General features: G+C 51.9%; 7 protein-coding genes and 1 non-coding gene across 8 annotated transcripts; 4 read left to right on the forward strand and 4 right to left on the reverse strand.

Annotated features, from left to right (window-relative positions):
• Positions 1-2,004: 2,004 nt before the first annotated feature.
• Positions 2,005-3,519, forward strand: ColSpa_04429 (archaemetzincin-2; the record flags this gene model as incomplete). Its single annotated transcript, XM_049270641.1, has 1 exon — positions 2,005-3,519. The coding sequence occupies one exon, from the start codon at positions 2,005-2,007 to the stop codon at positions 3,517-3,519; it is 1,515 nt and encodes a 504-aa protein (XP_049126598.1).
• A 3,607-nt stretch (positions 3,520-7,126) lies between these two features.
• On the reverse strand, positions 7,127-8,569 carry ColSpa_04430 (uncharacterized protein; the record flags this gene model as incomplete). Its single annotated transcript, XM_049270642.1, has 1 exon — positions 7,127-8,569. One exon carries the CDS (start codon positions 8,567-8,569, stop codon positions 7,127-7,129), a length of 1,443 nt encoding a protein of 480 aa, XP_049126599.1.
• Positions 8,570-10,798: 2,229 nt separating this feature from the next.
• ColSpa_04431 (NADP-dependent alcohol dehydrogenase 6) lies at positions 10,799-12,007 on the forward strand (the record flags this gene model as incomplete). The annotated part of the gene is made up of 3 exons (XM_049270643.1): positions 10,799-11,005; positions 11,066-11,210; positions 11,277-12,007. The coding sequence occupies 3 exons, from the start codon at positions 10,799-10,801 to the stop codon at positions 12,005-12,007; spliced, it is 1,083 nt and encodes a 360-aa protein (XP_049126600.1).
• A 775-nt stretch (positions 12,008-12,782) lies between these two features.
• ColSpa_04432 (uncharacterized protein) lies at positions 12,783-14,039 on the forward strand (the record flags this gene model as incomplete). The annotated part of the gene is made up of 1 exon (XM_049270644.1): positions 12,783-14,039. The coding sequence occupies one exon, from the start codon at positions 12,783-12,785 to the stop codon at positions 14,037-14,039; it is 1,257 nt and encodes a 418-aa protein (XP_049126601.1).
• Positions 14,040-15,070: 1,031 nt separating this feature from the next.
• On the reverse strand, positions 15,071-15,628 carry ColSpa_04433 (uncharacterized protein; the record flags this gene model as incomplete). Its single annotated transcript, XM_049270645.1, has 1 exon — positions 15,071-15,628. One exon carries the CDS (start codon positions 15,626-15,628, stop codon positions 15,071-15,073), a length of 558 nt encoding a protein of 185 aa, XP_049126602.1.
• A 3,229-nt stretch (positions 15,629-18,857) lies between these two features.
• ColSpa_04434 (allergen Asp f 4) lies at positions 18,858-19,697 on the reverse strand (the record flags this gene model as incomplete). Its single annotated transcript, XM_049270646.1, has 1 exon — positions 18,858-19,697. The coding sequence occupies one exon, from the start codon at positions 19,695-19,697 to the stop codon at positions 18,858-18,860; it is 840 nt and encodes a 279-aa protein (XP_049126603.1).
• Positions 19,698-22,938: 3,241 nt separating this feature from the next.
• ColSpa_tRNA_115 lies at positions 22,939-23,030 on the forward strand. Its single transcript has 2 exons — positions 22,939-22,974; positions 22,995-23,030. It is a non-coding gene; the product is annotated as a tRNA-Pro (tRNA).
• A 962-nt stretch (positions 23,031-23,992) lies between these two features.
• On the reverse strand, positions 23,993-24,831 carry ColSpa_04435 (uncharacterized protein; the record flags this gene model as incomplete). The annotated part of the gene is made up of 2 exons (XM_049270647.1): positions 23,993-24,156; positions 24,204-24,831. The coding sequence occupies 2 exons, from the start codon at positions 24,829-24,831 to the stop codon at positions 23,993-23,995; spliced, it is 792 nt and encodes a 263-aa protein (XP_049126604.1).
• Between the last annotated feature and the right edge of the window lie 353 nt (positions 24,832-25,184).

Below are 25,184 nucleotides of genomic sequence, written 5' to 3' on the forward strand. Positions count from 1 at the left end.
GGGGGGCGAAGGGAGGAAATTGCCCAACACCTGGTCAGGCGCACTGCTGGCGCCCAGCTTTGCCGCTCAACAACGTCTCTCTCCGCGAGGCTGCCGCGCCCATCACGTTGCATCCTGTCGCGAGAGCCCATTGGGCCACGTGTGTGGGCCAGCGATGCCATGTCCTGAGGTCTGCCTACCTTGACTTGACCGTTGCGAATGCAGGGCTCTTTTGGATAGGGGGCACGAGCAGACCCTGCGGTTCTGAGCCATGACAACACTCTACGGCCGTCTTACTTGCGTCCTGGAAAAGGGCGGGAGCAAAAAAAAGAAAGGACGGAAAGCCAAATATTATCTTGCGAGTCCGTTCTCTAGAGATGGGGTGTTCGTCCCTTCTCACCCGTGGGGGCTGCGTATGCGCGTATGTGTGAGAGGCGCTCGGCCAGCGTCGTGGCCCCCGCGGTTCGCGGAGGTGGCATTCCGGAGAAGACGGCTGGTTTCATCCTATGGAATTCTCAGGGTCGCTCCTCGACCCCCAATCAACGTAGTGCGACGCGGGGGCGGCCCTTTCAATAGGGAGGTTTGTATGGTTCGTTTGCTTCACACGAGATACTGCAACGATCTATTTTTTTTCAGTTTTTTTGTCCGCGACGAGTGGCGCGTGAGAGGCTCTGGATAGCCATGTTGCGACGGCTGGAAGAGGACAAGACCGATGCGCGGGTTAAGTTTCGGGTTGAGCATCCGGCCTGCCTTCTCGTGTGGCGTCACCCCATTCGTCCATCACTGGTGGGTGGTCGCGGGAGGGCCGGGGCGCATCGGGGAATTCGGGATGTGCGGGAGGCAGACGGTTGGCGCGAGGTTATGGTCGTGACGGTGGTGTTGGGTCTGTCTTCCACAAGGCCCCAGCCGCCAAGTTCGTCATCTTCACCCTCCTGTCATCACGGCCATGGGTCGGTTCATGGCTCAGGCCCAGGGCTTACGATAAGGTCCTGGGCGCATCACGCTAGGGCGTCTCTCGCAGACGGGGACTTGGGAAGCAGCGATCGATTGATCTTTGATGCGGTGCGGTGCGGGCGCGGGTATGTCGTTCGAGGGGGCCTATGCTGTGTTTGTTTGCGTGAGCGCAAGCGCGACGCGAGCGTCAGACTTCAGTCAACCTCGGCGAGGCGTTTAGGCGTGGCAAAGCACGACATCGCAGGGCGAGGTAGGACCAGACCCGGCCGAGCGGGAAGCGGATTCGGAGGGACTTCAGCAGTCGCTGGGACGCTGTTGACGGCGTCATTTGTAAGTAGGGCTGCAGGTTGAAGGGTTGAGGTGAGGCCAGGAGTTGCGTGGTTCCCAATCTAGAATGCAGATGCGCTTCGCCAAGCCCTTTGGGGTGTCGATTGGGAGACAGTGAACGGACGCCCGTGGCGAAGATGGACTCTGTCATGACCGGTGAGGGCGCCATACTCTCGGATCGAGTGATGCAAGAGGCTTTCTGGACGTCCCTCCTTCAAGGCTTGTTGATGCCCGCTTTGTTGATGTTTGGTTTGTGCTGGAAGGGCAACTCCCGTGGGAGCAAAAGTTTGAGGGTCGAGCAATGGTGAGAGAGCGTCTTTGGCATGTGCTATGGGTATCTAGACCAGTACGGGCAACGATGGTGCTGCATTGAAACCCCTCGCGAAACAGTCTGCTCCGTAGTTTGATTGATGTTGACAAGAAGCGAGGAGTTGATGCCTAGAACGCATGAGGCTGAAGGAGCCGTGGCTTTGGGGTTGTAGGCAGCAGCGCTGAAAGCGGGGCTATTTGGCAACGCCAAATCCGAATCGAGCGGCTTAACGGTTTGATCCAAGAGCTTTACAGACTTTGACGGTGATCTTTGTGCAGTTCTGTGGGACGTGACTCACGACTTTGCGGCACAGCAGCAACTCGTCGGTGAGAGCGCCGGCGGATGAGACGCGGCCGAAGTCTATAGAAATAAAGCCGCCCCAAAGACGCGTGAACACTTGCTGCGCGTCCATCTCCCTTAACTCAACTACAACGATGGCACCACGCCGACGTCCCAAAGGTTGTCCCCACGACTCCATCATCGTCGAGGCCTCGGAGTACGGCCGCAAGAAAGCCGGCTTCGTCCGCGTTCCATTCGAGAAACGCGTCGCCGCGGCGACCCGCTCCGGCAGGGCCACCGCCAACTCCGCATCCGACGTCTCCGCACCGGACCCGGCCACGTTTCCGGGCCCGCTCGTCCTTCCCGACGATGATCTCGCGTTGGAACCGGGGTACGAGACGCAGAGCCTGCGGTCTTGGGCGTCGGGGCACTGGCGGAATCCGATCACGCCGGAGCGGAAGACGCTGTACGTTGCCGACGTTCCTGCCATCGACGAGAGCGCGGCCTTCATGAGGGATTGGTCCTCGCCTGATCTCTCGGGGGCGAAGCCGCCTGTTGCATCGGATAAGTTGGAGCATCCCAAGGCGGCGGATGTGATGGGGTACTTCTCCGCGTTCTACCACCCGCTCCCCGTGAAACCTCTCCCGGCGCCGCTGCGGTTCGTCAAGTGGAAGGACGACGAACGCCCCGCGGGAGGGGAGCCGAAGAAGATGACGATCGGCCTTGAGACGGGTGGCGGATCCGTGGTGGGCATCCGCGCGAGGCCGTCGCCGGACGATCTGGCGCGGATGCAGCTCAACCTCTGCGACCTGCTCGACGCGCTCATGGCCATCTTGCCCGAGGACGCGTATGCCGCGTGCATGGTCGTCGCTCAGGATCTGTACGAGGACGAGGACGATGACTTTTGCTGCGGGAGGGCGTTTGGCGGGAGCCGGATCTGCGTGGTGTCGAGTTTTCGGTACCGGCCGGCGATGGACAGAATCCAGGGGGTAGAGAGGGGGCACATGTGGCCCGCGTCGCACTGTGAGAGGTTTGTGGTTGAAGCGGTGGAGTGGTGGGAGGAGCAGGACGCTCTTGAGAACGGGCAGACTGGCGAAGGTTCGGGGGGCAAGAAGAAGGTGGCGAAGAGGAAGGGGAATGGTGGCGACGATGACGACGGGGAGACCACGGTCGATTTCAAGGAGGTTAGGGGAACAGCGATGGGCGCTGCCATCGAGGCATCGAGGGATGTCCTCGTTCCGAGAACCACTCCTAGACGCGCCGAGGAAGAAGACTTGAGGGGCATGTGGTTCGCACGCGTCGCGAGAACGGCAGCACACGAAGTTGGACATTGCCTTGGGCTGGACCACTGCGTGTACTACGCCTGCGTAATGCAAGGCACCAGCGGCTTGGGAGAGGACGGGAGGCAGCCGCCGTACTTTTGTCCCGTTTGCGAGGCCAAGTTCGTCTGGGGCCTGGGCGAGAGGGGGATTGTTGAGGGCGGCATGTTTGGGAAGTGGAGAGAGGGGAGGCAAAAGGAGGTGGAGAGGGAGAGGATGGAGGCCATGAGTGGGTTTTGTGAGCTTTGGAAGGGGGTGGGCATGTTTGCTGGGTATAGGGGTTGGTTGGAAGCAAGGTTGAGTAGGGAGTTTGCGGTCCAGGAGGTGGAGGTGATCGACTTGACGGGGTAAGTCAGGGCCGTAGAGGGTCTTCACGATGGTTTGTTTTAGCATGTCACGAGTATATACTTTTGGGAGGCGTATAGAGTTACGACGTCCTACTGTTCGGGAGGCCCTCTTGTTCATACATTCTATTTAATGAGTCTGCTTGAAGTAGTGGTCCGCATCCTGGAGCATCACAGCTTGCATACGGAAGAAACTCGACCTGATGTTCTGATTTCAGCGTAGTTTGCTCTACATGTTGCTCAAGCTTGCACAAAATACTGGATATTCCCAGCTGCTCCTAGACTTGGTATTTTCAGTACTTCTTTGACCAACCCAGGTAGGGAAATTCATCCGCCATGCAAGACTGGGAATACAGTCCGTCTTTGGACATTTAATCCTTTTATGTTAACCACTCAAGTGGCGCATCACAGCGTCCTTAAATCAGAGTCAGGCGAAACGGCAATGCGTAGATCCGATCCGGCTTCCTTGCTCAGTATCTCAGCGAGGGAGCTTCTCCAAACGCTATGCCATATCATAAACATTCATCAATCAGGTCCAAACTGTCTCGCTGAATGGGGTGTCTGGAAAAAGCGCTTTATTTCAAAGATGTCAAAAATCATTCATGCTGCTTAAAAAATAGCAAAGTGAGTAGGAACGACAACCTGAGGAGAGCCGAGGTCGAAAAACACAGCCATGGTTGCCTTAAGTAACATGGGAACCGGATGATGCGGAAGTTCCAAGGTGTTCAAAGCGGTAGCTAGACTAAAATATATGTTATAAGCCTTCAGTATTTTGTATTGTCCCAGATCTAAATGATGGAGACTAAGTAGGTATTATAGTGTCTGCCATTGCATCCGAGAAAGTATGGAACAGCGATCAACCAAGTATGATGCCATCTCCTTGTAGATCTACCAGTCTGGAGAACCCTTTGGTACTCTTTGTAATCTATATGCTTAAAAGAAATCGATCAACGTCCAATACGAAGAGTTATTAAGCACGCATAAGGCTGACATCAATAGGTATGCAGGCGAATCGCAACAAATATGGGGCCGCTCCCTGCCGCTCGCCAAGACCGTCCGTTGGACCAAAACTTAAAAGCCCTTGCTGCACACGTTTATTCAATCACTACGCTGTCTCAAGATGGTTCAATAACTGCCGCTGTCGTTTTGCATGACTGTGGTGCGGATAACCCGGCAGGTCGGGTCAGCCAGGTACGTTGCCGGTAAGGAACGCAAACTAGTGAGACATGACCCTTCTCAGCTCGGCATGCGCATCAGATCTTGGTGGACTTGGTAAAGGACTTGCCTCGCGAAGCTAGGCTGGATCCGGCTTTCGATCTGTCGAGACACTGCTCATCCGGCTACCCATCTACGCCCTGTTTGCTAGGCAATACGAAAATTCGCCCAAGACATCACCCGAAACCAAAGCATTGCGGCCGAAAACGACTAATGGGTCTGTCTGGAAGGAGATGTCCAAGCCACTAGAAATGGACCTCCGGCAAACAGCGCCGAATCTTGAAGGCCTCTGTCTGGAATGCGTGCCCGTTGCCCGGAAGTTGGGGGATACGTTTTCGAAACCGAGGACTCTTTCTTCTTCATACTACTTGCTCGCCCGAGTCTGCAGAGTTTACCAAATATTAAAACAAGCACCTCGATATCCTGTCGCGCACGCCATACTCACTCAATTCTTCAGGGCCTGCAGCGCTTTGCTCCTGACCGCGCAACCATCGCATATCAGAGCCACTCGACCCTTTACCTTCGGTCGCCATGCGGTCGAGTTGGCTGGCTTTGCTACTTTTGACGCTCTGCACGGCAACGACGGCATTCGGCCAAAACCTCTCGCTCCCTGACACTCCTGGTATTGATCTGCATGATAACCCTGATTGCGCTGTAAGAAGACCAACCTTCTCGACAAATGACGAGTTCACCATTGACGCGTGATAAAGCTACCATGTCTCTTGTCAGGCCTCAACCAGACGAGCTGCCACACGGCCGATCAGACATGTTTGTGCCAGGATGAAGGGTTCCTCAAATACGTGGAGGGCTGCATCGTCATGAGCTGCCCGCTGAAGTACGCACTAGGTAGAAAACCCTGAAAGGTTCCCATTGCAATGACACAATGAATTCGGCTGACAGCTCTCTAGAATCGCAGAACATCACCTGGACGGCGTGCGACTTTCCACTGCATGATGGGGCACCAGCGACAAGAGTCGCCCGTATTGTTGTTTTCATCTTGCTACCTACTCTCTCGATCGTCCTTCGTATCATAACCAAGTTCGCGCGACTATCTCCATGGGGTCTCGATGATTACACTATTCTTGTGGCATATGTGAGTAGGAACCGGTCCAAACGGAGTCAACATGACGCTAAAACATGAGCCAAGCTCCTTCTCGTGGCGTACACATCTTTGCATATCTATCGTACGTTCCCAATCAGACTCTTGTTTCGGATTGAAGGTCTTCTGACAGCCAGGGCTAGTGGAGCACAACGGAGCTGGAAGGGACCTCTGGACTCTCACCGATAATCAAATCACCAACTATTTTAAGGTAACGTCTGCACTACACGTCCCGATCCTTGTTTCATCTCTTCTGTTGGCTCCTCCTCTCGTTGGTTCTGACTCATAGTCGGATAGGCCTTCTACGCCTTACAAACGTTGTACCACTCCTGCATTGACATGGTCAAGGCATCCATTCTCTTTATGTACCTTCGAATATTTCATCTTCCCGATGAGAAGATCCGCCTTGCACTCTGGATCACCCTGGGAATCAACTTCCTGAGCGGGATAATCTTTATCTTCGTCGGTCTATTTCAATGTCAACCGATAAGCCTAGCTTGGACATTTTGGACAGGCGAAGCCACAGGGAAATGCATCGACATTGTCCAACTTGCCCTTTCGCACGCGGCCATAAACATCATCTTGGACTTATGGATGCTTGTTCTGCCAGCCACACAGATTTGGGGCATGAACTTGGCGCGACGCAAGAAGATTGCAATCATGTCCATGTTCAGTCTTGGCCTTTTGTGAGTGCTCGCCTTGCTTATCTGCGTTTTGTCTCTTCAGACAACCAAAGCTGACATAGTAATCATCTTCAGTCTCACTATTGTGAGTATCATTCGTATTCCAGCCATTTTGGATTTTCGTAAAGATCCCCTGAACCCGACAGGTATGTTAATGATACCTGAGCCACCAGCCCTCATTGGGGTAACTAACAAAATGCCGCGTCTAGTTGCCATGATGCCCAGTGTCATCTGGTCCGACATTGAGCTAAACGTAGGGGTTTTCACGGCCAGCATACCGAATCTCCGCCAGTTCTTCGTCAGGTTCATCCTTGGGCAGTCAGAGAAGAAGAAGCGTCTCACCTCGGCTTTATCAGGGAACACAGACAGTTCAAGATCTAGGCGCAAATCACACACACTAGTAACACAACAGTTGGACAAGCTTGATGCAATGGACGAAAGTCACGATGGTTCACCTTGCCAGAAAAGCAAGAACAGTGGTTAAAATAAGAGGCAGGAGGGAATCAAGCGAATCTTAGACGGCCGGAATATGTTACATAATGTCTTGCAGTTAGCATCGATATTGTTCTGCTCTATAAGCTCATACATCGCTTGAGGTGTTGTTATCTTCAGAGCTCTCAGCTCAGCTTAGCAATTAGGGTCATATCCAGAGGCTCTTCAACGTGCAGCCATTTGCCACGACGAGGATCCCATTTGAATAGTTTGCCAGACACCTTTCCATTTTGACTGAAGCGTAACTCTCGTCTCGACATGCGTGACCACTGTTCATCTTCGTCTCCCGTCATGGCGTTCTCTATTTCTATTGCCATGTTCCTTCTCGCGACGCCGTGGCATATTATACTATCCCACAAGCCATCGCGGCGGTGATGTTTGCCCAGTAACTCAGTCGCCTCTAGTCTGATGCTGGCATCCCGACATCGGCAAGCGGTAGCTAGAAGTGGCCACGTAGGCCCGTTGTCCATACTGAAGGTATTGCCGCCATCAACGCCATTTGACTGACCCTCCAGAATAGTTCGACTCAGTTGCACCATCTCCCGAAAAGACGGTGTTGAGATGATAGTCATTCGAATGTCTTGGTAACTCAAAGTAGAGACTTCGTTCCAGAGAGTGAGATATTGCAAGCGCAAGTTGCAAGCATCAATGTATACCAAGTAGTCAGCTTTTTGGAGGTGCTGGCGTGACCGCAGTCCGTCGTATAAGGCTTGGAAGGCGGTGTTCCATCTTCGAAGACGGTTCAGGAATTCCGGACGGAGAGCCGCCAGTTTCTCAATGTGGGTCGGCGAGAAGGCTGGTCGTACGTAGCTGTCTAAGAGCATGTCATCGGAAATACCTTCGACGTAGATCTCCGTATAGATAGGACATCTGTGGCATGTATGGTGCTGTACAACTCTCCACCATCGACGAGCCATTTGCATGTCTGTAAATCTGGGGGGCATCTCATCAACAGCGAACGCAGCCTTCTTGCCGCGACAACACCAACTGATTCGAGAAAGATCTTTGGAATGAAACACGTTATGCGACCACGGTTGCATCGTCAAACCCTGAAACACCCATGCAGCATCGTCACATACCGTGCGGATAGAGTCTGTCACTCGACCGTCTTCAACCAGCGATCTCTGGCTGAAGTATGTTTCCATCATCTTGTAGGCATGATCGACATGCGACAAAGCCGCAGTGCGATCTCCATGGAGGCATTCAAATGTGACGAACAACACGCAACACACGATGGCCCAAAGCATGTTTTCGCTCGATGGCTGAGAGCTGCGAAGAAGCTTGATGGCGCGGGCATAGTGTTGCAACGCGAACTCGTAATGCGGGTTGTCGGTAGGAGCCTCTGTTGTGGACCGAGGCGCATATGACGGGACATGAGATCGGGCCATCCCAGCCATTGCAAGAGCAGCATGTTTGATGGCCGGCTCCTGACGTGCGAGCTGCGGAACGACTCGCTGCATGACGTCGTTCGGGAACAGGTAGATATTGGTGACTAGTTGCTGCCAAAAATCGAAGTAGACTCTCTCCTTTGGATCGGTGAACAATGTCGTTTCGTAGCCTGGCTCCATGAGGATGGCGGGTGAGCTTGTTCGCCATGTTCCCTTGGAGACGATCCGGCAGGGATCGTGGCGATTTGGGGGTTTCCGCTCTGGTGGATATCCTTCGCATACTCTCGGGCCTCGCGATGACTTTGTGCACTTGAGGCAAAAAGGCCGGGTCTCATCACACTTCACATGGCGTCGTCTGACAACACGGATTTAGAATGTCGTTTGAGAGATAGTCGGGACCCAAAAACATACTTGCATGTAATACAGCCTGATCTGGCTTTGGTTACACATGTTCTTTTGCCCTGCGGTCGCTTTCCTAAAGAAAATGTCGCGATCCGAAGAGACATTCCTGGCATACTGACGACCTGATCGTTAGTCAAGAAGCTGATGCAGGGGTCGATGTGGTGTGCACCTCTTCTTCTCGCGACTCAGGATCGGTACCGGAGTAAGGCCATCGGTGGCCGAGTCCAGAATTGACGATCTTGAGTTGGAAGCCCATGCGGTAGACTGCAATGCCATTTCCGAGATGACTGGCCCAAGGAATCGTGAAGATACTAGGTTGAAAAAGGGGCACCGCAGGAGAAACCGCCTTTAAAGAAGCAGCTGCCTGGTTGATGTTTCCTTATAAGCATTCAACCGGCTAGCGGCGTAAGGCGAAATCCTTCGTAAAATGGCCGACTCCATCTCACGGCCAACAGGGGTTGCAGACATTGCAAGCGAGCTTACGTTGGATCGCCTCCAAGCCGAAAAGAGGGCGAGTTTGGAACCCATGCGGCTAAAGAGTGCCGCCAGCCAGATTGAAAGCGTGCAACGAACCCCTAAACGGGTAGTTGCCAATAAGGCCAGCCTAATGTGCAACCTGGTGCCATTGCAAGACTTCTGCACGGCACGACAGACGCCGGTGTGGCAGGAGCAGCTGGATTTCCGATCAACGCCTGTCTTGACGCTTATTGACTCTGGCAAAAACTTCACCAATGCAACAATTCTCTAATGACACCTTGCTCGTCATCGTTTGGAATCACACTTGTTTGGGTTTCACGACATCAAAAAGCTCTTGTAAAAAAGAAGATTCTGAACTCCGGTGACACAATCAATATCTGTGGATATGTCTAGCAAGACTAGCTGTAGGAGAAGCCTTGGTCGTGTTTGTTGTGCTGGTGTTTCGCTGACCCAGTGAAGGATGACTTGGCAGTGGGGGTTTGAGGGCACTATAGCGGAGTTGGCAACCAACAGGGTTCTGAAGTCTTCAACTGAGTGTATTTTCTTGGCCTCACTATCGTAATTACATGGAGTAGCTCAAGGCGTTGAAAAAACCCACAGGCTGTCAGTTGAAGGTGACAATAGATCGGAAGATAATCATAACTTAGGTGCCGGCGCTAGCATCAGCAAACCTCTTAATTGTGATTACAAAGGCAGAAGCCGATAATGGCTTTAGAACAGATGCGGCTTACCCTGATGCATACTCAGCATCGACCAACCAATCTCAATGGCCTCAAACACTCGCCTATCAGTAAGTAAGATCATGGTTGTCATCTTCTCGCAAACACGTCACATTTCCATATTCTATCAAATACAGCCGAGTCGTCCCACATCCGATGTCAGTAGTGCCTCCTCATTGGGCCATGCTAATGAAAAAATACCCTGAACCTGCTAGCCCCTGGTGAGGCTCTGACCTGTGCTTTTGCTTTGATTGAGAATCGAAATTCCAATCAAGATCGACAATTCGCATATTCTAGGCTCGGAAACCGACTTGTTGCACTACAGATTTGAGCTACTAGGCTGTGTTGATGAGAGAAGTCTGTCGTCATGAGGCTTTCGGCACGTCTCCCAATCCGGAAATGGATTGGCCCCAAGGGGCCAAGGGTGTATTTAGCTCGTTATCAAGCGCCTCCGGTTGTTAACACCCGGAGTTATCTCCTACATTAGCACAGGGTTCCCAGTCCCTTACCGAAACAATGACAGACACTTCATAGACGTCATCAATGGTTAACGACCTCGATTGGCGAAAGGCACTAATTACGCTCTGAGAAGGTGGCCGAGGTCTGGTTGAGTGTTGCCTGTATGGGTTGGTGTTTAGTCCGGAGGTATAGGCGGGGAACCAGGCGGAAATCAGACAGACGTCATGATGAACTGTCGTGCCTATATAAACAGAAACAGCGTGCAGTTGAGAACATCTAGCGTACCCAGAATCTACGATCTGAATTACGAAGTCACATCAAAGCACGAATATCAACACTAACATCAATCAAAATGAGCTATCCCGAGAAGTTTCAAGGGTTCTGTGTTTCAGGCCCGAAAAGCTGGAATCAGTTCAAGAAAGAAACACTCACTCCTAAACCGTTTGGAGATCGCGACATTGATGTGCAGATCGAATGCTGCGGTGTCTGCGGATCCGATGTGCATACTATCACTGGAGGCTGGGGTGAGTACGAGGGTCCCCTGTGTGTTGGCCACGAGGTATGTCTTACGTTTCCCCATAACTAGATGTGGTAGGTGTGAAATCTAACGGACATCAAGGTTGTTGGCAAGGCGGTTGCCGTTGGAAAGAGTGTGAATGACATTCAGGTTGGCGACAGGGTGGGTGTTGGAGCTCAGGTATGGGCTTGCTTGAAATGCGACCAGTGCAAGAACGAGAATGAGAACTATTGCCCTCATTTGGTTGGTACGTATAAATCCCTCCAGAGCTTGCCGAGTTACTCCTAATGACCATTACTTACTTGACTATCAGACACTTACAACGCCACGTATGAGGATGGCAGCCAAGCACACGGCGGTTTCGCCAGCCATATCCGCGCTCATGAGTATTTCACATTCAAGATTCCTGACGCGATAAAGTCAGAAGACGCCGCACCTCTCATGTGTGCCGGGTTAACAACGTACTCGCCACTTGTTCGTGGCGGTGTAGGCCCTGGCAAGAAGGTCGCTGTTGTCGGCATCGGCGGCCTCGGTCACCTCGGCGTCCAATGGGCTAAGGCTCTAGGCGCAGAGGTCTATGCCATCACTCACTCTCCCGACAAGGCTGAAGACTGTAAGAAACTCGGCGCCAAGGAGGTTATCAACTCCAATGAGAAGGACTGGGCGAAGCCATATGCCTTCAAATTCGACTTCATCCTCAACTGCTCCGATATGACCAATGAGTTCGACCTTCAGACCTACTTATCAACGCTCACGGTTGGCGGCCATTTCCACATGGTCGGTCTACCTGACAAGCCTCTGCCTCAATTTCCTGCGGCGCTGTTCACGACCAACTCGGCAAAAATGACTGGTAGCCACATTGGAAACAATCAGGAGATGAATGCTCTACTGAAATTAGCGGCGGAGAAGGGCATCGCTCCGTGGGTCGAAACAATTGACATGTCTGAGGAGGGATGTAAAGAGGCCGTTGAGCGGGTGAAAGAGAACAAAGTTCACTACCGGTTCACCTTGGTCGGACACCAGAAGGCTTTTGGAACGGCCTAATGTATATCGCCCAACACCTGCTAGATTTATTCGACTGTTATTATAACATGCAATCTCAACTGGTTACATGCATACTGATCCTGACCAGTCCTATTGTGCTAACCATTCCTGCCACCTTCCGCAACGTCCTGCAGCATGCTGGCCGTGCCAAGCACATAGTGCTTACTTAAACACATGAGAGTGAGATATTATATGAGATTGTCAGCGAACAGTTCCCAAAGTTCCTTGACACCTACCCACACAAATCCCCAAAGGACCTTACCAACCAATAAATGGTATTCCCCGTTTCCCGGACTTGCCGATGACTCAAATTCATACACGTTCGAACGGGGCACGCACCCAAAGCCGTGTTTCTCAACCAATCCACCCCCGGACTTCAGTGCTTATGGTTAGCACCTATGAGACTCAGGAAGATTCTGTAGCTTCCAAGACCGGTTGCGTGAGTATTCCTGCCGGTGATCAGCCGAAATTCCACAAAATTCCGACTACTCTAGATCAATTAGGTAGGTGGGCAAATCGGGTGAAAAAAATCACCGCCACTTTTCTATACCTATATGTACCATACAAATCCCGGCACTGATTGCTGTCACCCGAATGGTGGTAGGACGTGTCGGCATAAAGTCTAATCAGCCTTATAATTGGACACGTTCCCACCAACGATACAGCACAGCCCACCCCTACATTCAACATCAATTTAGCAATTCCAGCCCAATTGTCCCTAATCGTCCTCTCTCTTCCTCTCTACGAATCATTATCTCGAACAATCATCAAGAAAATGGTGTCCGAAATCCACGTCATCTCCAAGCGGGATCTTTCTAAGCATGAGACCCTCGCCATTGACCTTCCAATGCCCCAGTTGGCCGCCTACTCCATCCGCATCCGCACATCACTAATTGGCATTACATCTAACAACTACACTTACGCAAAGATGGGCGACATACTGCAGTGGTGGAGCACATGGCCAGTCCCTTTGGATGCGCCGGCTCCGTATAACAACCAGGCCGAGTGGGGCATTGTTCCGGCATGGGGTTTCGCAAGGGTGCTCGAGTCAACCATTGACGCCATCCCGGCCGGCGGCTTGATGTACGGGTACTGGCCCACCTCCTCTCACCCTATCGATATGAAGCTCGAGCCAGCCGAACCCAAGGGCCATTTTCGCGAGATCAGCGAGCACAGGCAAAAGTTGGGAACCATGTACAACCACTACAACCTCATCGATGAGTCGGCGCAGTCGGATGAGTTTAGGGCGTGGTTCGCCAACGTCTACCCCGTCTGGAATGGCGGCTACGTTATGAACCGTTTTACCTACCCAACTGATTTTAAGCCGATCCATCCATTAGGCAACGGAGCCGGGGAATGGACCGACAAGGATGGTGATTTGAGCTCGGCCGTGGTTGTGAGTCTATCCGCAGCAAGTAGGACGGCAAGGTCCTTCACGTGGAACATGGCTCGCAAGCGCAAGCCGACAAATGGGCCGCTGGCTCTCCTACAGGCTACGTCTGTGCCGCAAACCTTGAAGCCTGCGCCTGAGGCTAGTTTTGAAATCAAAGCAGTCAACTACGACAATCTCATTTCAGAGGAAGTCAAGGACTGGATCGCCAAGTTTCAACCAAAGCGCGTTGTTGTCGCGGATTTCGGAGGGCCGCCCAAAGTAACTGAGAAGTTGCGAGAGTCTATCAAAGCAACGCTCCCGGGGTCAACGGTCATTAGTAGCCTTCTGGTGGGAGGTGAGCCAAAAGTCTTATCGCCAGATGAGGTCCTGGCAAAAACGGACTCACAGAAGAAATGGGGTACCGTCCAGCTCAATACGACGGCTGTTATTGACGCCGGAATTGCCGCCGAGGGCGCGAAGAATTATTTTCAGGAAGCCGCCTCCGCTTTCGAGCAGTCTCTGAATGAGAAGGTTGTAGGAGATCTCGAGCTGGCTTGGGGAAGCGGAGTCGGGGGCGCGAATGGAATTGAGAAAGCATGGGAGGGTATCATACAGGGGACCTTATCGTACAACAAGGCCTGGGTATTCCGATTGGATTAAGACGCCTGAGTATGGTAGCTAAGGGTTTTGGTAGCTCTATCACTCCAAGTCGTTGACGGCGGTCTGTTATAAGCAGTGGATATCAAGCAAGATTGTCTTGTCCCCTAGTAAGAAACAAGTAATCAAGTCCCCAGATATGTTCTTTTTGCTGCTAAAGCAGGAGCTCTTGATGATGGAAATTTGGAGGCAAATTCGTTTCTGGTTGCTTGGCTTGGGTATATTTGATTTTGACAGTATTTTGAGGTGACAACACCATATTCTGAACAATTGATAGAAGCGGGTTCGCTTCCACTTTGACATATGTCACTAATCCTTCCGTCCGTTGATTGCTGCCGTTTTCGTCTGCTGTCCTGCGTGCAGCGAGTTTCAGCCTGCCCTTAAGAAAGATAACTGACTAATGATGGCAGCTGGAAAATGAGAAGGTCGATCTGTTTAAATGATGGGGGAACTGCAGAAGTGCTAGCAGTGAGATTACAAGAAATCAGGGATTTTCAATGGTTGAGTCTCTAACGCGCGCGTTTTGAGTTCTTGCAACGATAACAGTAAGCTTTCCATGAGACATTGCAATGGTATAAAATATATCCTAGAGTAACAACCTGTGCTTCGCTCTGCAAAAATGTCCTGATCGGCTCAGTGTGGTTAATGTACGACGAATAGGAGTACCCAATTAAGTTTAGTACAAACGACTAACCCGCTCATAAAATCGGATAGAATCTGGATATCAATATTTCGTGGTTTAGATGGATTGTCTCTCTTTATACACCTGATGTTGTCTTGAGGCTGTTTCTAATGGCAAGAATCACTCGCATGCTGCGTGTACTGATATTGACATTCATCAAGGAAACGACCGTCTGTAAGCCATACCTGCGATTTGTATGCCTATAATCAACGTCAATGGAGCTGCCATGTTTTTTTTTTCATGCTCTTTTCAGAGTACGTCGTGATTTTTTACTTCTGGTGATCCCAAATATAGTCTAAGCGGTAAGTGACAGATCGGCAGTATTTTATAATCTCCAAACTCTATAGTTCGTTCAAAACGTTTGCGCATCCTCTGTAATTGGTTCAAGATCCCCTCTTCCTTTGAAATTCTCAGCAATATCCGCCTGCTCAGACAACATGAACCTATCAGTATGGTTCCCAAACCTCGCCAGTACTCTCCAACGCGCAAAATCGCCTGGATTGCGCTTGTCACCGTGCGCCGCTTGAGGGTTCTCCCAATGTCCTCTCGAGAAAGAGATGAGCGTCGAAATCTTCTGCTTCGGGATGTCGTACACTAACGAGCAAACGGTCCCCGTCTCTTCCAACCAGTTAACCTGCCACAGCTCTCCAGGCCGGATACATTGATAGGTCGCTGTCTGGTAGTTCACGCGGCCCGCCATCGGCCCGCCATGAATTGCGTAGACGATGCGATCATCCGAGAAGAACCACATTTCGTAGCGCCATTTCTCTGGCTTGCCGTTCGCGTCTTCGGCATTGTAGTCATATATAAGATGCGTATCGCGGATATCCTTGTCAAAGGTCGAATCCAGCGGCGTGTTGGTTTGGAAGCGGGGAAGCGGTTTCGCGGGAGGTTTGTTTGAAAGAAACATGACTCGTGTGTTTAGGATAATAGCGACGACGAAGTAGTTCGTGAAGGAATATGGTTTCCAAGCTTGGGAGGCTAGTAAGAGTCTAGAATGTTGGTTCCACCGTGTGTACCGATGTCAATCTCCCGCCAGAATAATTGCAGTGTCGAGGGAAAGGTTTATCTCGCGGATGTCCGTGGAGAGGAGAGGAGTTGTGGTGGTGTGACGGAACTGGTCTGTCGTAGCGGGTCTGTGTGGTAGCCTTTTGACTGTCCAGAGGTTATTACATCATAGCTGGAAGTTTCCGGGTTCATCGGACCAGCACACGAACTTTCCAAGAAAGGATTGGACTCATTTAGCATAAGTCTCATTTTCATCGACCACATATAGGTCATGGTATACTAATTAGAATGTCTAGGATTTTGTGCAAGTTCTGCAATCGTAGACTCCATTGCGCGCAAAGATAGATCGATACTCTGCCAGAACGCTAGATGTTTGCCCTTAGTCATGAACACTGACCAAGAGCAAGATACATTTGAGCTTGGACGTAATGCGTCGCATATGCAATGTCCAGTCTTAAACTTCAGAGAGAGAGTCACGCACAATGCCAAACCCTAAGTCAAATAGACAATATTCTCAGAGTCCTCCTCCCACGCTAAACACTGTCATATGGGGGACTGCGTCCAGGATTGTTTTCATCTTGTAGTTACTTATTACATTGTTTTAGCCAGATGCTCGATCGGTCGAGGTTGCTTTGCATTCAGATTGTTGACCGTGTCAACTTTGCTGGACCATCATCAGCTGTTGACCTCATAATGAATCACGTCAATTTGCGACCGGGCTGGGTTTTGTAGAACATTCCGATATTCTTTGAAGTAATTTCTAACGTTGAAAATATTGAACTGCACATGAGCAGAAACTCATTCGTGGGTCGTACGTAAGACATCGTCGAAGCTATGGATTGTTAGGAATTTAATTGATTCTACCGTAGGTAAAGACGTTACGATGGTCCTCAGTCTCTCCCATATCTATGATATTATGTAAAACAACCTAGCCAAACCATGTTTCAGAAACTCACCTGTCTTTGTGTCCTACATGACACAATGGCGACGAGAGTGTTTTGAATGACGGAAAGTTGCACATAACCACTCACCAAACTCAAGTTGATTGGGGCCATACAATCACCCATGGGCATGAACGAATTACACCAAGGTATGCAAGGTTCAGATCCCTACTCTAGTTGAAAAAGGCTGTTCTCATGCAGTTAACTGTTTAGTCGCCTCATCATTATTGTTCTACCCCTTCAACTAGACATGCATAGACACTAACTTTGGTTGAAGTCGTGGGGTAATGTAAATGCTGACTTTGCATTGTGTCATTCCGGAATTCAGTCTGATTCACAAAGGACAAGGAGTTATCAATTACGTGGATTGCTTTGCAACTTCTTAGAATAATTAGCAGAATACTACATGTAAGTCAGCTCTCAAGAAATTAGTGATCTGGCCACAATGGCTTTTCATAAGACCTCGCACGATGTCGAACCAGCCACATGTGGTGTTTAATAGTAGCTTATAGTGGACATATAGTCAAAGTCTTGGGGTCTACAAGATACAGTCATTTGTCTACTATTTAATTAGCAGAAGCCCCTTTGCTTGTTTTTCATTTCTTTTTCTTAGCAGACCCTACTACGCTACCTCCGAGACTTAGCCTTCCCCGGTCGATCCCGGTCTGGCTCTGCCAGCATTAGCAGGCAAGACAGCAACACATAGTTAATGTAATACCGGAGGCATTATTGTATTCGTGACCGAAGCATGCAAGACAAAAAAGTGGCGTGCCGCTAAGGTGGACTGAAGGCAGAGGTCGCATACAGAAAGCCAACGGGTGGATGTGGCTGTGAGGTGTCGCATCTTTGAGGATGTCACGTACAATTCAAAAGTCTTCGTGCAACTTGACATGTATATAAACCGGAAAAAGCCTAATTCGATCACAAGCAAGGCAGCAACATCATAGAGAGCTCGTTAAGCGTTCTTGCTGTCATATTATGCTAATTGATTGATTGCGGACCGGTCGACTGCGGGGCTCAGCGTCGACGATCTGTAACCACGCCGCAATAGTGGAAGACTGAGAGACCGTTTATCAGACATCGGTTGCACTAATTCGATGATCCCAAGGAAACCTCAGTGACGCTATAACAAGCGTGACTTTTCTTCGCATTGTACCTACACGTATTAGGACCATATTCAACACCCTACGCAAACGAAGCCAACATTGATTGACTAAACATGTACTTGCCAAAAATCTACTTCGGGCATTACTCGCCGCTGTTTCCACCTTCAGTGCCATCGCCAACGAACCTACCGCCCATGATCGGAGAACCACGCTGGAGACGTAGGATTGTCTATCGAGGAGCAGTTTCTCGCGAAGCGCGCTACAACCAATCATCTTGGGTCGGTGAATTACATAATTCCTCTTCGTCGCATGTTTTCGTTAAGCTGGCAGGTGAGTTGCAGGAGTCCTACGATCATTTTATAATCAAATGACTTCCGAAAGGAGAGGCAAGTTGGATGTCGAGCTCCATATGCGTCGATTGCTGACAGAGAGGAAAGCACCAGCAGACGAGGCCGTACTGTCCTGCAGTGGCATGCGAAGATGCTGTAAGAGCCAGGTAGCACAGACGGGTACCGATTTACCGGTTCACAAAGCCCCATGTCCTAGCCGAAACAGGTTTGAAGCTTGATCGCAACCGCGCCTCCTTAACATGAGACGAACTGACAGGATGAGCGGCACACGCATGTCAATCCACATGGAACCAAACGCAGGAGGGAGAAGCTTAGTTTTAAAGGATGAGTTTTATGTCGCATTAAGAAGCAGACACTAGATATATGTGTGGATAGACTAGAAGGGCCAGAATTTATGGAACCACTGTTTCTTGAACGAAGCGTCCCTCTAAACCAACCGTCTTGTTTGTAAACGCTTTTCCCCATATTAGCAAGAATCCGCATAATGTCCAAAACAGATGTGTCCGGTGGTGGGCGCGAGGGGCAGCAGCAAAAAAAGGTCGCACCACCATAAAAATGTGCCCCGAAAGAAAAGAGGTATCCCATGCGCCGTCAAGAAGCTCTCAAAATCAAGGAAGCATTGCCGGGCTTCGTCGTCGTGGCGGATTGGTGAGGATGGAGATACCCCTTTCCCCGACGAAAACTCACCCAGCAGGAAAAGACACCACCAAGCGAAAAGCGAAACCGCCATCCACTTAAGCAGTGAAGTTGTCGCCGAGGGTGACGTTCAGGTGACCGGTGTAGTAGCCCTTGCAGCCGACACCGTCAGCGGCCTCCATGCCGGGCATGTAGGCGTCCTGGTTGGAGCCGTCAGACTTGACCCACGAGCAGGTCTTGCCGTTGGCTTCAACCTTCATGCCGTAGTAGGGGAGGCTCTGGGAACCAGCAACGAGGACGGAGGCGTCGGCACCAGAGTTGCCACCGTTGGCGGCGGAGCCCCAGTCAAACTCGAGCCAGGTACCGGCGAATTGACCGATGAAGGTCTTGGGGACCTCCGTGCCGGCGCCGCAAGCGCAGGAGCCCTGGGAGTCGGTATCGAAGGCGACGTTCTTGGACTGACCCGCCTTGACGGAGAAGGTGATGGCGGCGAACCAGCAGCCGTCGATCAGGCCCTTGGGACCAATCTTGTTGAAGCACGAGCAGGTGTAGTCCTTATCGCTGGCGGTGAAGGTAGTGGTGTAGTTGTAAAGGGAAACAATGGACGAGTCGATGACCTGCATGTTGCAGCCCCAGTCGTCCTCGGTGCCGGTGTTGCCAACGGAGGCGATCTGGGCAAGGGTGGCGCGCTTGGTCTTCTTGCCGTTGCAGAAGGGGACGTACTCGCCGGCGGCCTGGGTGGCGGTGGGGGTCGCGGAAGCCGAGGTCGAAGTCGAGGACGCGGTCGGGAGAATGTTCTTGAAGAAGGTAAGGTCGCGCTCCTCAACACCGTCAACGGTGCGGCGCTCGTGGAAGTGCTGGTGACCGTGCAGAGAAGGGTGGGCAGACACGCCGGTGAGGGCGGCCGAAAGGACGACGAGAGTGTTGGTGAGCTGCATCTTCAATTATCGTAGTGCGGTCTCTGTCTTGTTATTCGTGCGAGGAATCGTATATTTCGTGGGTGCTAAGAATGCAGAAATGTGTTTGTTTGCTTATGTACCCGTCCGGAAAAGAGTGACAGCGAGTTATCAAGATAACTCGCGGAGTTTGGACGATAGTTTGAAGAGAGAGTGGTGGTGACAGAAACGCAGAAACCAGGATAGAGCAGAAAAAGGAGGGAGATGAGGGCCATTTTGAAGAGATGCAAATAATCTCACTCGATGCGCCCTCATGTGTCGATTGTTAGGGAGAGACATGGATCGACGGGGGAGAATGTGTGCGTGGACAGGGGCGTCGTCACCGCAGACCTGCGTCCTGCTCTATCGTCTACCACCACAGACCATCACCCGCCGTCAACAACCCTGTCTAGCCAGGAACAGGACCCAGAACGGGCAACTGGCCCAGCAAGTGATGACCGAGAGGGCTTAGGCGATGTGGAGGGGCGCGTCGTTGGTTCCAAGGCCAGACAGGCCCAGCTAGTTTGGCCAGGCGCAATCTCTGTTTCTCGCTGTCGACGCAGAGGCACACACACCCCCTTCGGAGTCAATGTCCCAGAAACCACTAGGGGGACGAGGAGGCACTCGTGTGGTGGAGAGCATATGGGTCGCGGATGGATCATGGTGCACCGCCGGCGCCAGGGCTGGATTGGACGGTGATGCGGGAAAAGGGGGTGGGGAAGGTAATTTCACCGCACGCCAAATTCCAAAAGGGCCACACCCAGCCAAAGCTTGGTCCCGGACCGAGTCCAAGCAAGTACCCGGCTGCTCGCTTTTCCCACGGCAACATACCATTTCTATAAGCCAACCAGGAGCCAAGCATCGATAACCGGGTTGCATGCTGGCCTACCAATGGCAAGCAACTGGGGAGTTGAGAACCCAAAATTGGATTTGTTTGATATGACGGATGTACCATTGGGTGTGGACATGGAGAAGAAAAACACATAGGGAACATGACAACCTCCGAGAGCGCCAAAATGAATGAAAATAATAATAAAAACCCATGCGCAGAGAGACGTGAACCGACTCTCTGCGTTGCTGTTGGACAACGTAGCGTCCAGTACCTCCTGTCTGTCCGCCCCGTGGATCCCACACACATAAACACACCAAATGCCGGCAGGAAGGAAGAGAGCTACCGCCAGGTACATTGCAGTGTACACACCCTCATCGGCGTTGGACCTGACATTTTAGCCCCAGCGACTGGGCCTGGAACCTGGGACTGGAGCCCGAATCTTGGCTTTGGAACAACAAACTCCAACTTTGCACAACGAGACACATGCTATGACGGGAGGATCGACGCCGCCCGTCCGCAGTGGGCGGACCGACGTGCAGAACGAACACAAACCTCTCCCCTTACTGGGCTGATTCGGGGTTTTCGAATGCTTCTTGAGTGGACAGAAACTTGGACAGATACACGCACAACTGCCCATCCTCTTCTCCAGCTTCCAAGCTCCAAGTCAGCAGAGACTTTTCCCTGTGGAGATCCGGTGGATGTGTCCGCATGCATAAACTTAAATCTCTCACCCAAATGCTCAAGGACCGGCAAGTCGAGGCCTTCGAGAATCGTCACAGTCAGCCTTCCATGACGTTACACGTCAAGCCCTATGGTGTCCATTTCCTCATTCTGCTTGTCTTATTCGTTGCTTAGTATGCATCCTTCGGCAGACTGAAAACCCCTCAGGCGGAGTTTTCAAGTTCCTTGGGAGAGGTCTGAATGCCTCAGGCGAGAGCGAGGGACTATAGCATCGAAGCATGAACTCTTGCAACATCATTCGATAGGGGCATGTCTGGCAGAGTGACTGGAAATTGCTTATCCGAGGGAAGTGACTGATCTGCGCTGAGCCTTGGAGAGATCGAGAGAGGGTTGCTGTTAGGCACTTGGACCATTGCCTATGGACCATCCCATCCCTTTTCCCTCGGCTCCCTTCGTTTAGTGTACTTGATTGATTTCCCAATATTCACAGGATGTTTCCTCGGCAGTGCACCTGCAGCTCATTAGAGAATACGTACTAGCAGCACACAGTGGTCCGATCCCAATGCCGCTGCCGCACAACGGCCCGTACATGGCCGGGGAGGAGTGGGAAGTGGGAGAGTGCCAGCCTGCTTGCCTGCCTTGCCAGGTACGGATGGGCCTGGGTCTCCCCAGCTGCAGGCCATCGACCCGTCCAAGCCCACGTTCAGCGAGGCGGATTTGGCGACCCGATCCACCCGGTGGAACACAACCACCACTTTTCCTGGACCGCGGGCACATTCTTTGAAATCCCTCCCACCATGCCGCCCTCTTCTTGGGTCCCACGGTTCTTCCAAGGAAGCGCCTTTGTTGCTACAGTCTCTCTTTGTCGGAGTTCTCCACTGGGGCAGTGCTGAGAGCAAAGACCAGTGGCAATTCTGAACGCGTCATAGGCCTCGTCAAGGCAGACGAAGCTACTGCCGCTCAAGCGACGGTTCCGGAACTGGCTGCTTCTGCTACTGCAGGGCCAATTGTTCAGTGTCCGTTGCTGGAGGCTTTTGACGTGGAGAGAGAGTTGTGCTCCTGCGGGTCGAGGCGTGTTGCTGTTTACCGCCCAAACAATGGGAGTTCGGACGACTCGACCCTCCCAGAAGCTTGGCTGGTGGCTGTGTAAGGTTTGGGGAGCGCCAGCGCCAGCAAATAGAGGGAGCCGCATCTAGGCTTGGGGAAGCGCCCTTGTACTAGGCATGGCCCGGAAAGGCCTTGGTCGTTTGCCCCTAAGAATAGCCATCTGCTTGTGATTGCTTGCCGGCCATCGAGTTAGGCGCGCAATGCCGGCTGGTTGCCCTGGGAGCCAGGTGGAATGCGCCCTGGAATCGTTCCTGAAGATCATTCACCTATTGGGATCTCCATCACGCTATTGAACGAGATACGATCTGACGTGTCAAGCGATCTACCCGAACAACAGTCTATTATTCTGCCCTTGGGAAAGGGAGGCATTGCATTACCGGTAACCCTCGGTTAGTTTGACAGACTCTGCAGACGCACCTGAGGCGGAAGCTGAAGCGTACGCCTACTGGTGTGACCACACCGTTGTCGGAGGCATAGCGCAGTGCTTGGGTCCAAAGCGCTGAAGGATTGACGCTTCCTGTACGAAAGACACAGGCCAGGAAGGAATTTGTGGCTGTGGTGAGGTATATGAATCCGATTCCCCGTGAATCCAGCATCCAATCACCAGTCAATCATGACTCAGTAGCCCTGATGGTCTAGCGGTATGATTCTCCCTTAGGGTTGTCTCCGACATCACGTTCTGGGAGAGGTCCCAGGTTCGATCCCTGGTTAGGGCCCAATTCTTTTGTTTTTGGTGACATTTGACAATCATGCCTTTAGTTCATGCTATTTACTCCTCAGCCAAGCTGGGAATCGAACGCTGTCAGTGCCCCCGCATTTGCTAACATCCTTTGCTGGTAGTAGCTAAATCGTTGCCAGCAGGTTAAATTTGGGGATGTTGGAGATGTCAGTCACTACCCCTATTTATGTCGTGGAGCCCTCAACGGTTGAACCTTGAGCCATGACCCAGACAGATAGACGATGAAAGGAGTACATAGGTAGTTGCGGCCAGAACTTAGCCGACATGATTGGTTTCGGTAAGACAGAATTTTCAAATTTTTTTTTTCAGGCACATACAAATCTTCCTAACCCTTGCAAAGGTTGTATGCTTTCAAGCGACCGTGTGTGTTCGGTGATGCTTAACTCACTCTGCTATTCTACGTCTTCCAATCAAACTAGCAATTTTACTTTCATGTCCCAGTTTGCACATAAGTCTTGATTCTATATTTCAGATACTAACCGCAAATGTCGGTCCAAAACGTCATTGACGAGCCTCTTGTTCCCAGAGAGTCAGAATGTCTGGGTCTTCTGAAGGATACCTGTTCCACGTTGTGGACAGAATCGTGACGTTGCGAACCATAACAACTGTGATTAAGGACTATCGTTTGCAGGAAGTTAGCCTCCCTGACTAGGCTCGGTTGTCGAAGATGTGGTCCGCTCACGGCGCGCTTGCTGGCCACCGGGCACTGGAGAGCCGCTCCTTTGTGTAAATGGTAGGTGATAGGCGGGTCGGATCCTACCGACTCTTCCCCTGTACGCGAACCGGCCAGTAATCTCACACCGCGCTCCGAAATCCGTTTCCAAGTATCCCTTCAAAGATGCTTCAAAGAGATCCTTCTCGTCTGACTTGCTTGTTTGGCGGGCAGCAGCATGAGCTGCCTCAGCTGCGCGTGGCCAGCTTAGTTGCTCATACTCTTCCTCAGATGCGACTCTCACCTCTTTCTCCATCGTCAGATTCAACGGCATTAGTCTCGTTCGCTCTGTGGACGCAACAGAAGACCTCTGTCTTGGAGGCGAGCGTGAACTGTCGTACCGCCTCCCCGGAGACGACGACATAGGACGCCGGGTTCTTGTCCGCCAGTTCTTTCGCCAGTTGTACCCTCTCTCCATGGCAGAGAGCAGAGTCTCACCCTCCGGCGCCATGGGTTGATGCTGTCCCTCATTGTGCAGCAATGGACAACACGCAACCCTGCAAGGGTAGAAGATGCAGCACTGTTCGCCCCTGGCCATCTTCTTCCTCTCCTCCCTCGAGAGCTCCTCGTACCGCGTTCGTTCGAGATGGCGACGCGTGACCAACCGCGCGCCCTCGTCATACAACTCGCCTGAAACGACCCTCGCCCCCGTCCCACTCGGCATGACAATCAAGACCGTTACATACTTCTCTATGGGCTTCTCAAATTCATCGTACAAGATATAGATGCGGTGGTTATGGAAGACGTCTGCGGGCGGGAGGTGGCGAAGGAAGCTGGCCAACTCCGTAGGGAGGTCTTTAGCTGGGCCCCAGATCTCGGGATACCACCACGGATGGTCTTCGGCTTGCGGCAGCTTGGACTTAGTGTCCCAGGGCGACTCGATGCGGAGTGTCCTCGCGGACTGCGGTGTCTGCTGGTTTATGCATGGAGTGCCCGTGGCCAACACCGTTCGAAGAAGATGCGGTTGCGCTTTGCTTCTTGAGAGGGCTACAGGCGTGTCAACCGGACTAATGGGGTGCTCTGAAGCCTCGCTGCTTGTCTCGGAAGGACACTTGTATTTCTCCATCCTTTTCCTTCGGCGGTAATTCGCCTCGGCACTTGACAGTCCGTGTACGAGCCGGTCTGCCGTACGGGAAGAAACGAGCTCTTCTTGGTATACCTCTTGGTCTTCTCTCTCTACTGAAACCTGTTCGAGACTTTTGATACGCCTGCTTTCAACATCCAGGACACCTGCCTGGGCCTCCTCTGTCTGGTTTTGGCACGTTGCAGGGCTAGACTGCGATGCGTGGGCAAAGGGATATCTCTCCGTACCGCCACCACGTCCAGTGTGCCTCACACCTCCAGTGAGTGGAAGCGCTCGTTGGGAAGAATTGTGCGGAAACGTTGATATGAAACCTGGCTTTGCTACGATATTGTGAG

This window comes from Colletotrichum spaethianum (assembly GCF_022836535.1).
Source record: "Colletotrichum spaethianum MAFF 239500 DNA, contig09, whole genome shotgun sequence".
In the NCBI taxonomy this organism is placed as follows: domain Eukaryota; kingdom Fungi; phylum Ascomycota; class Sordariomycetes; order Glomerellales; family Glomerellaceae; genus Colletotrichum; species Colletotrichum spaethianum.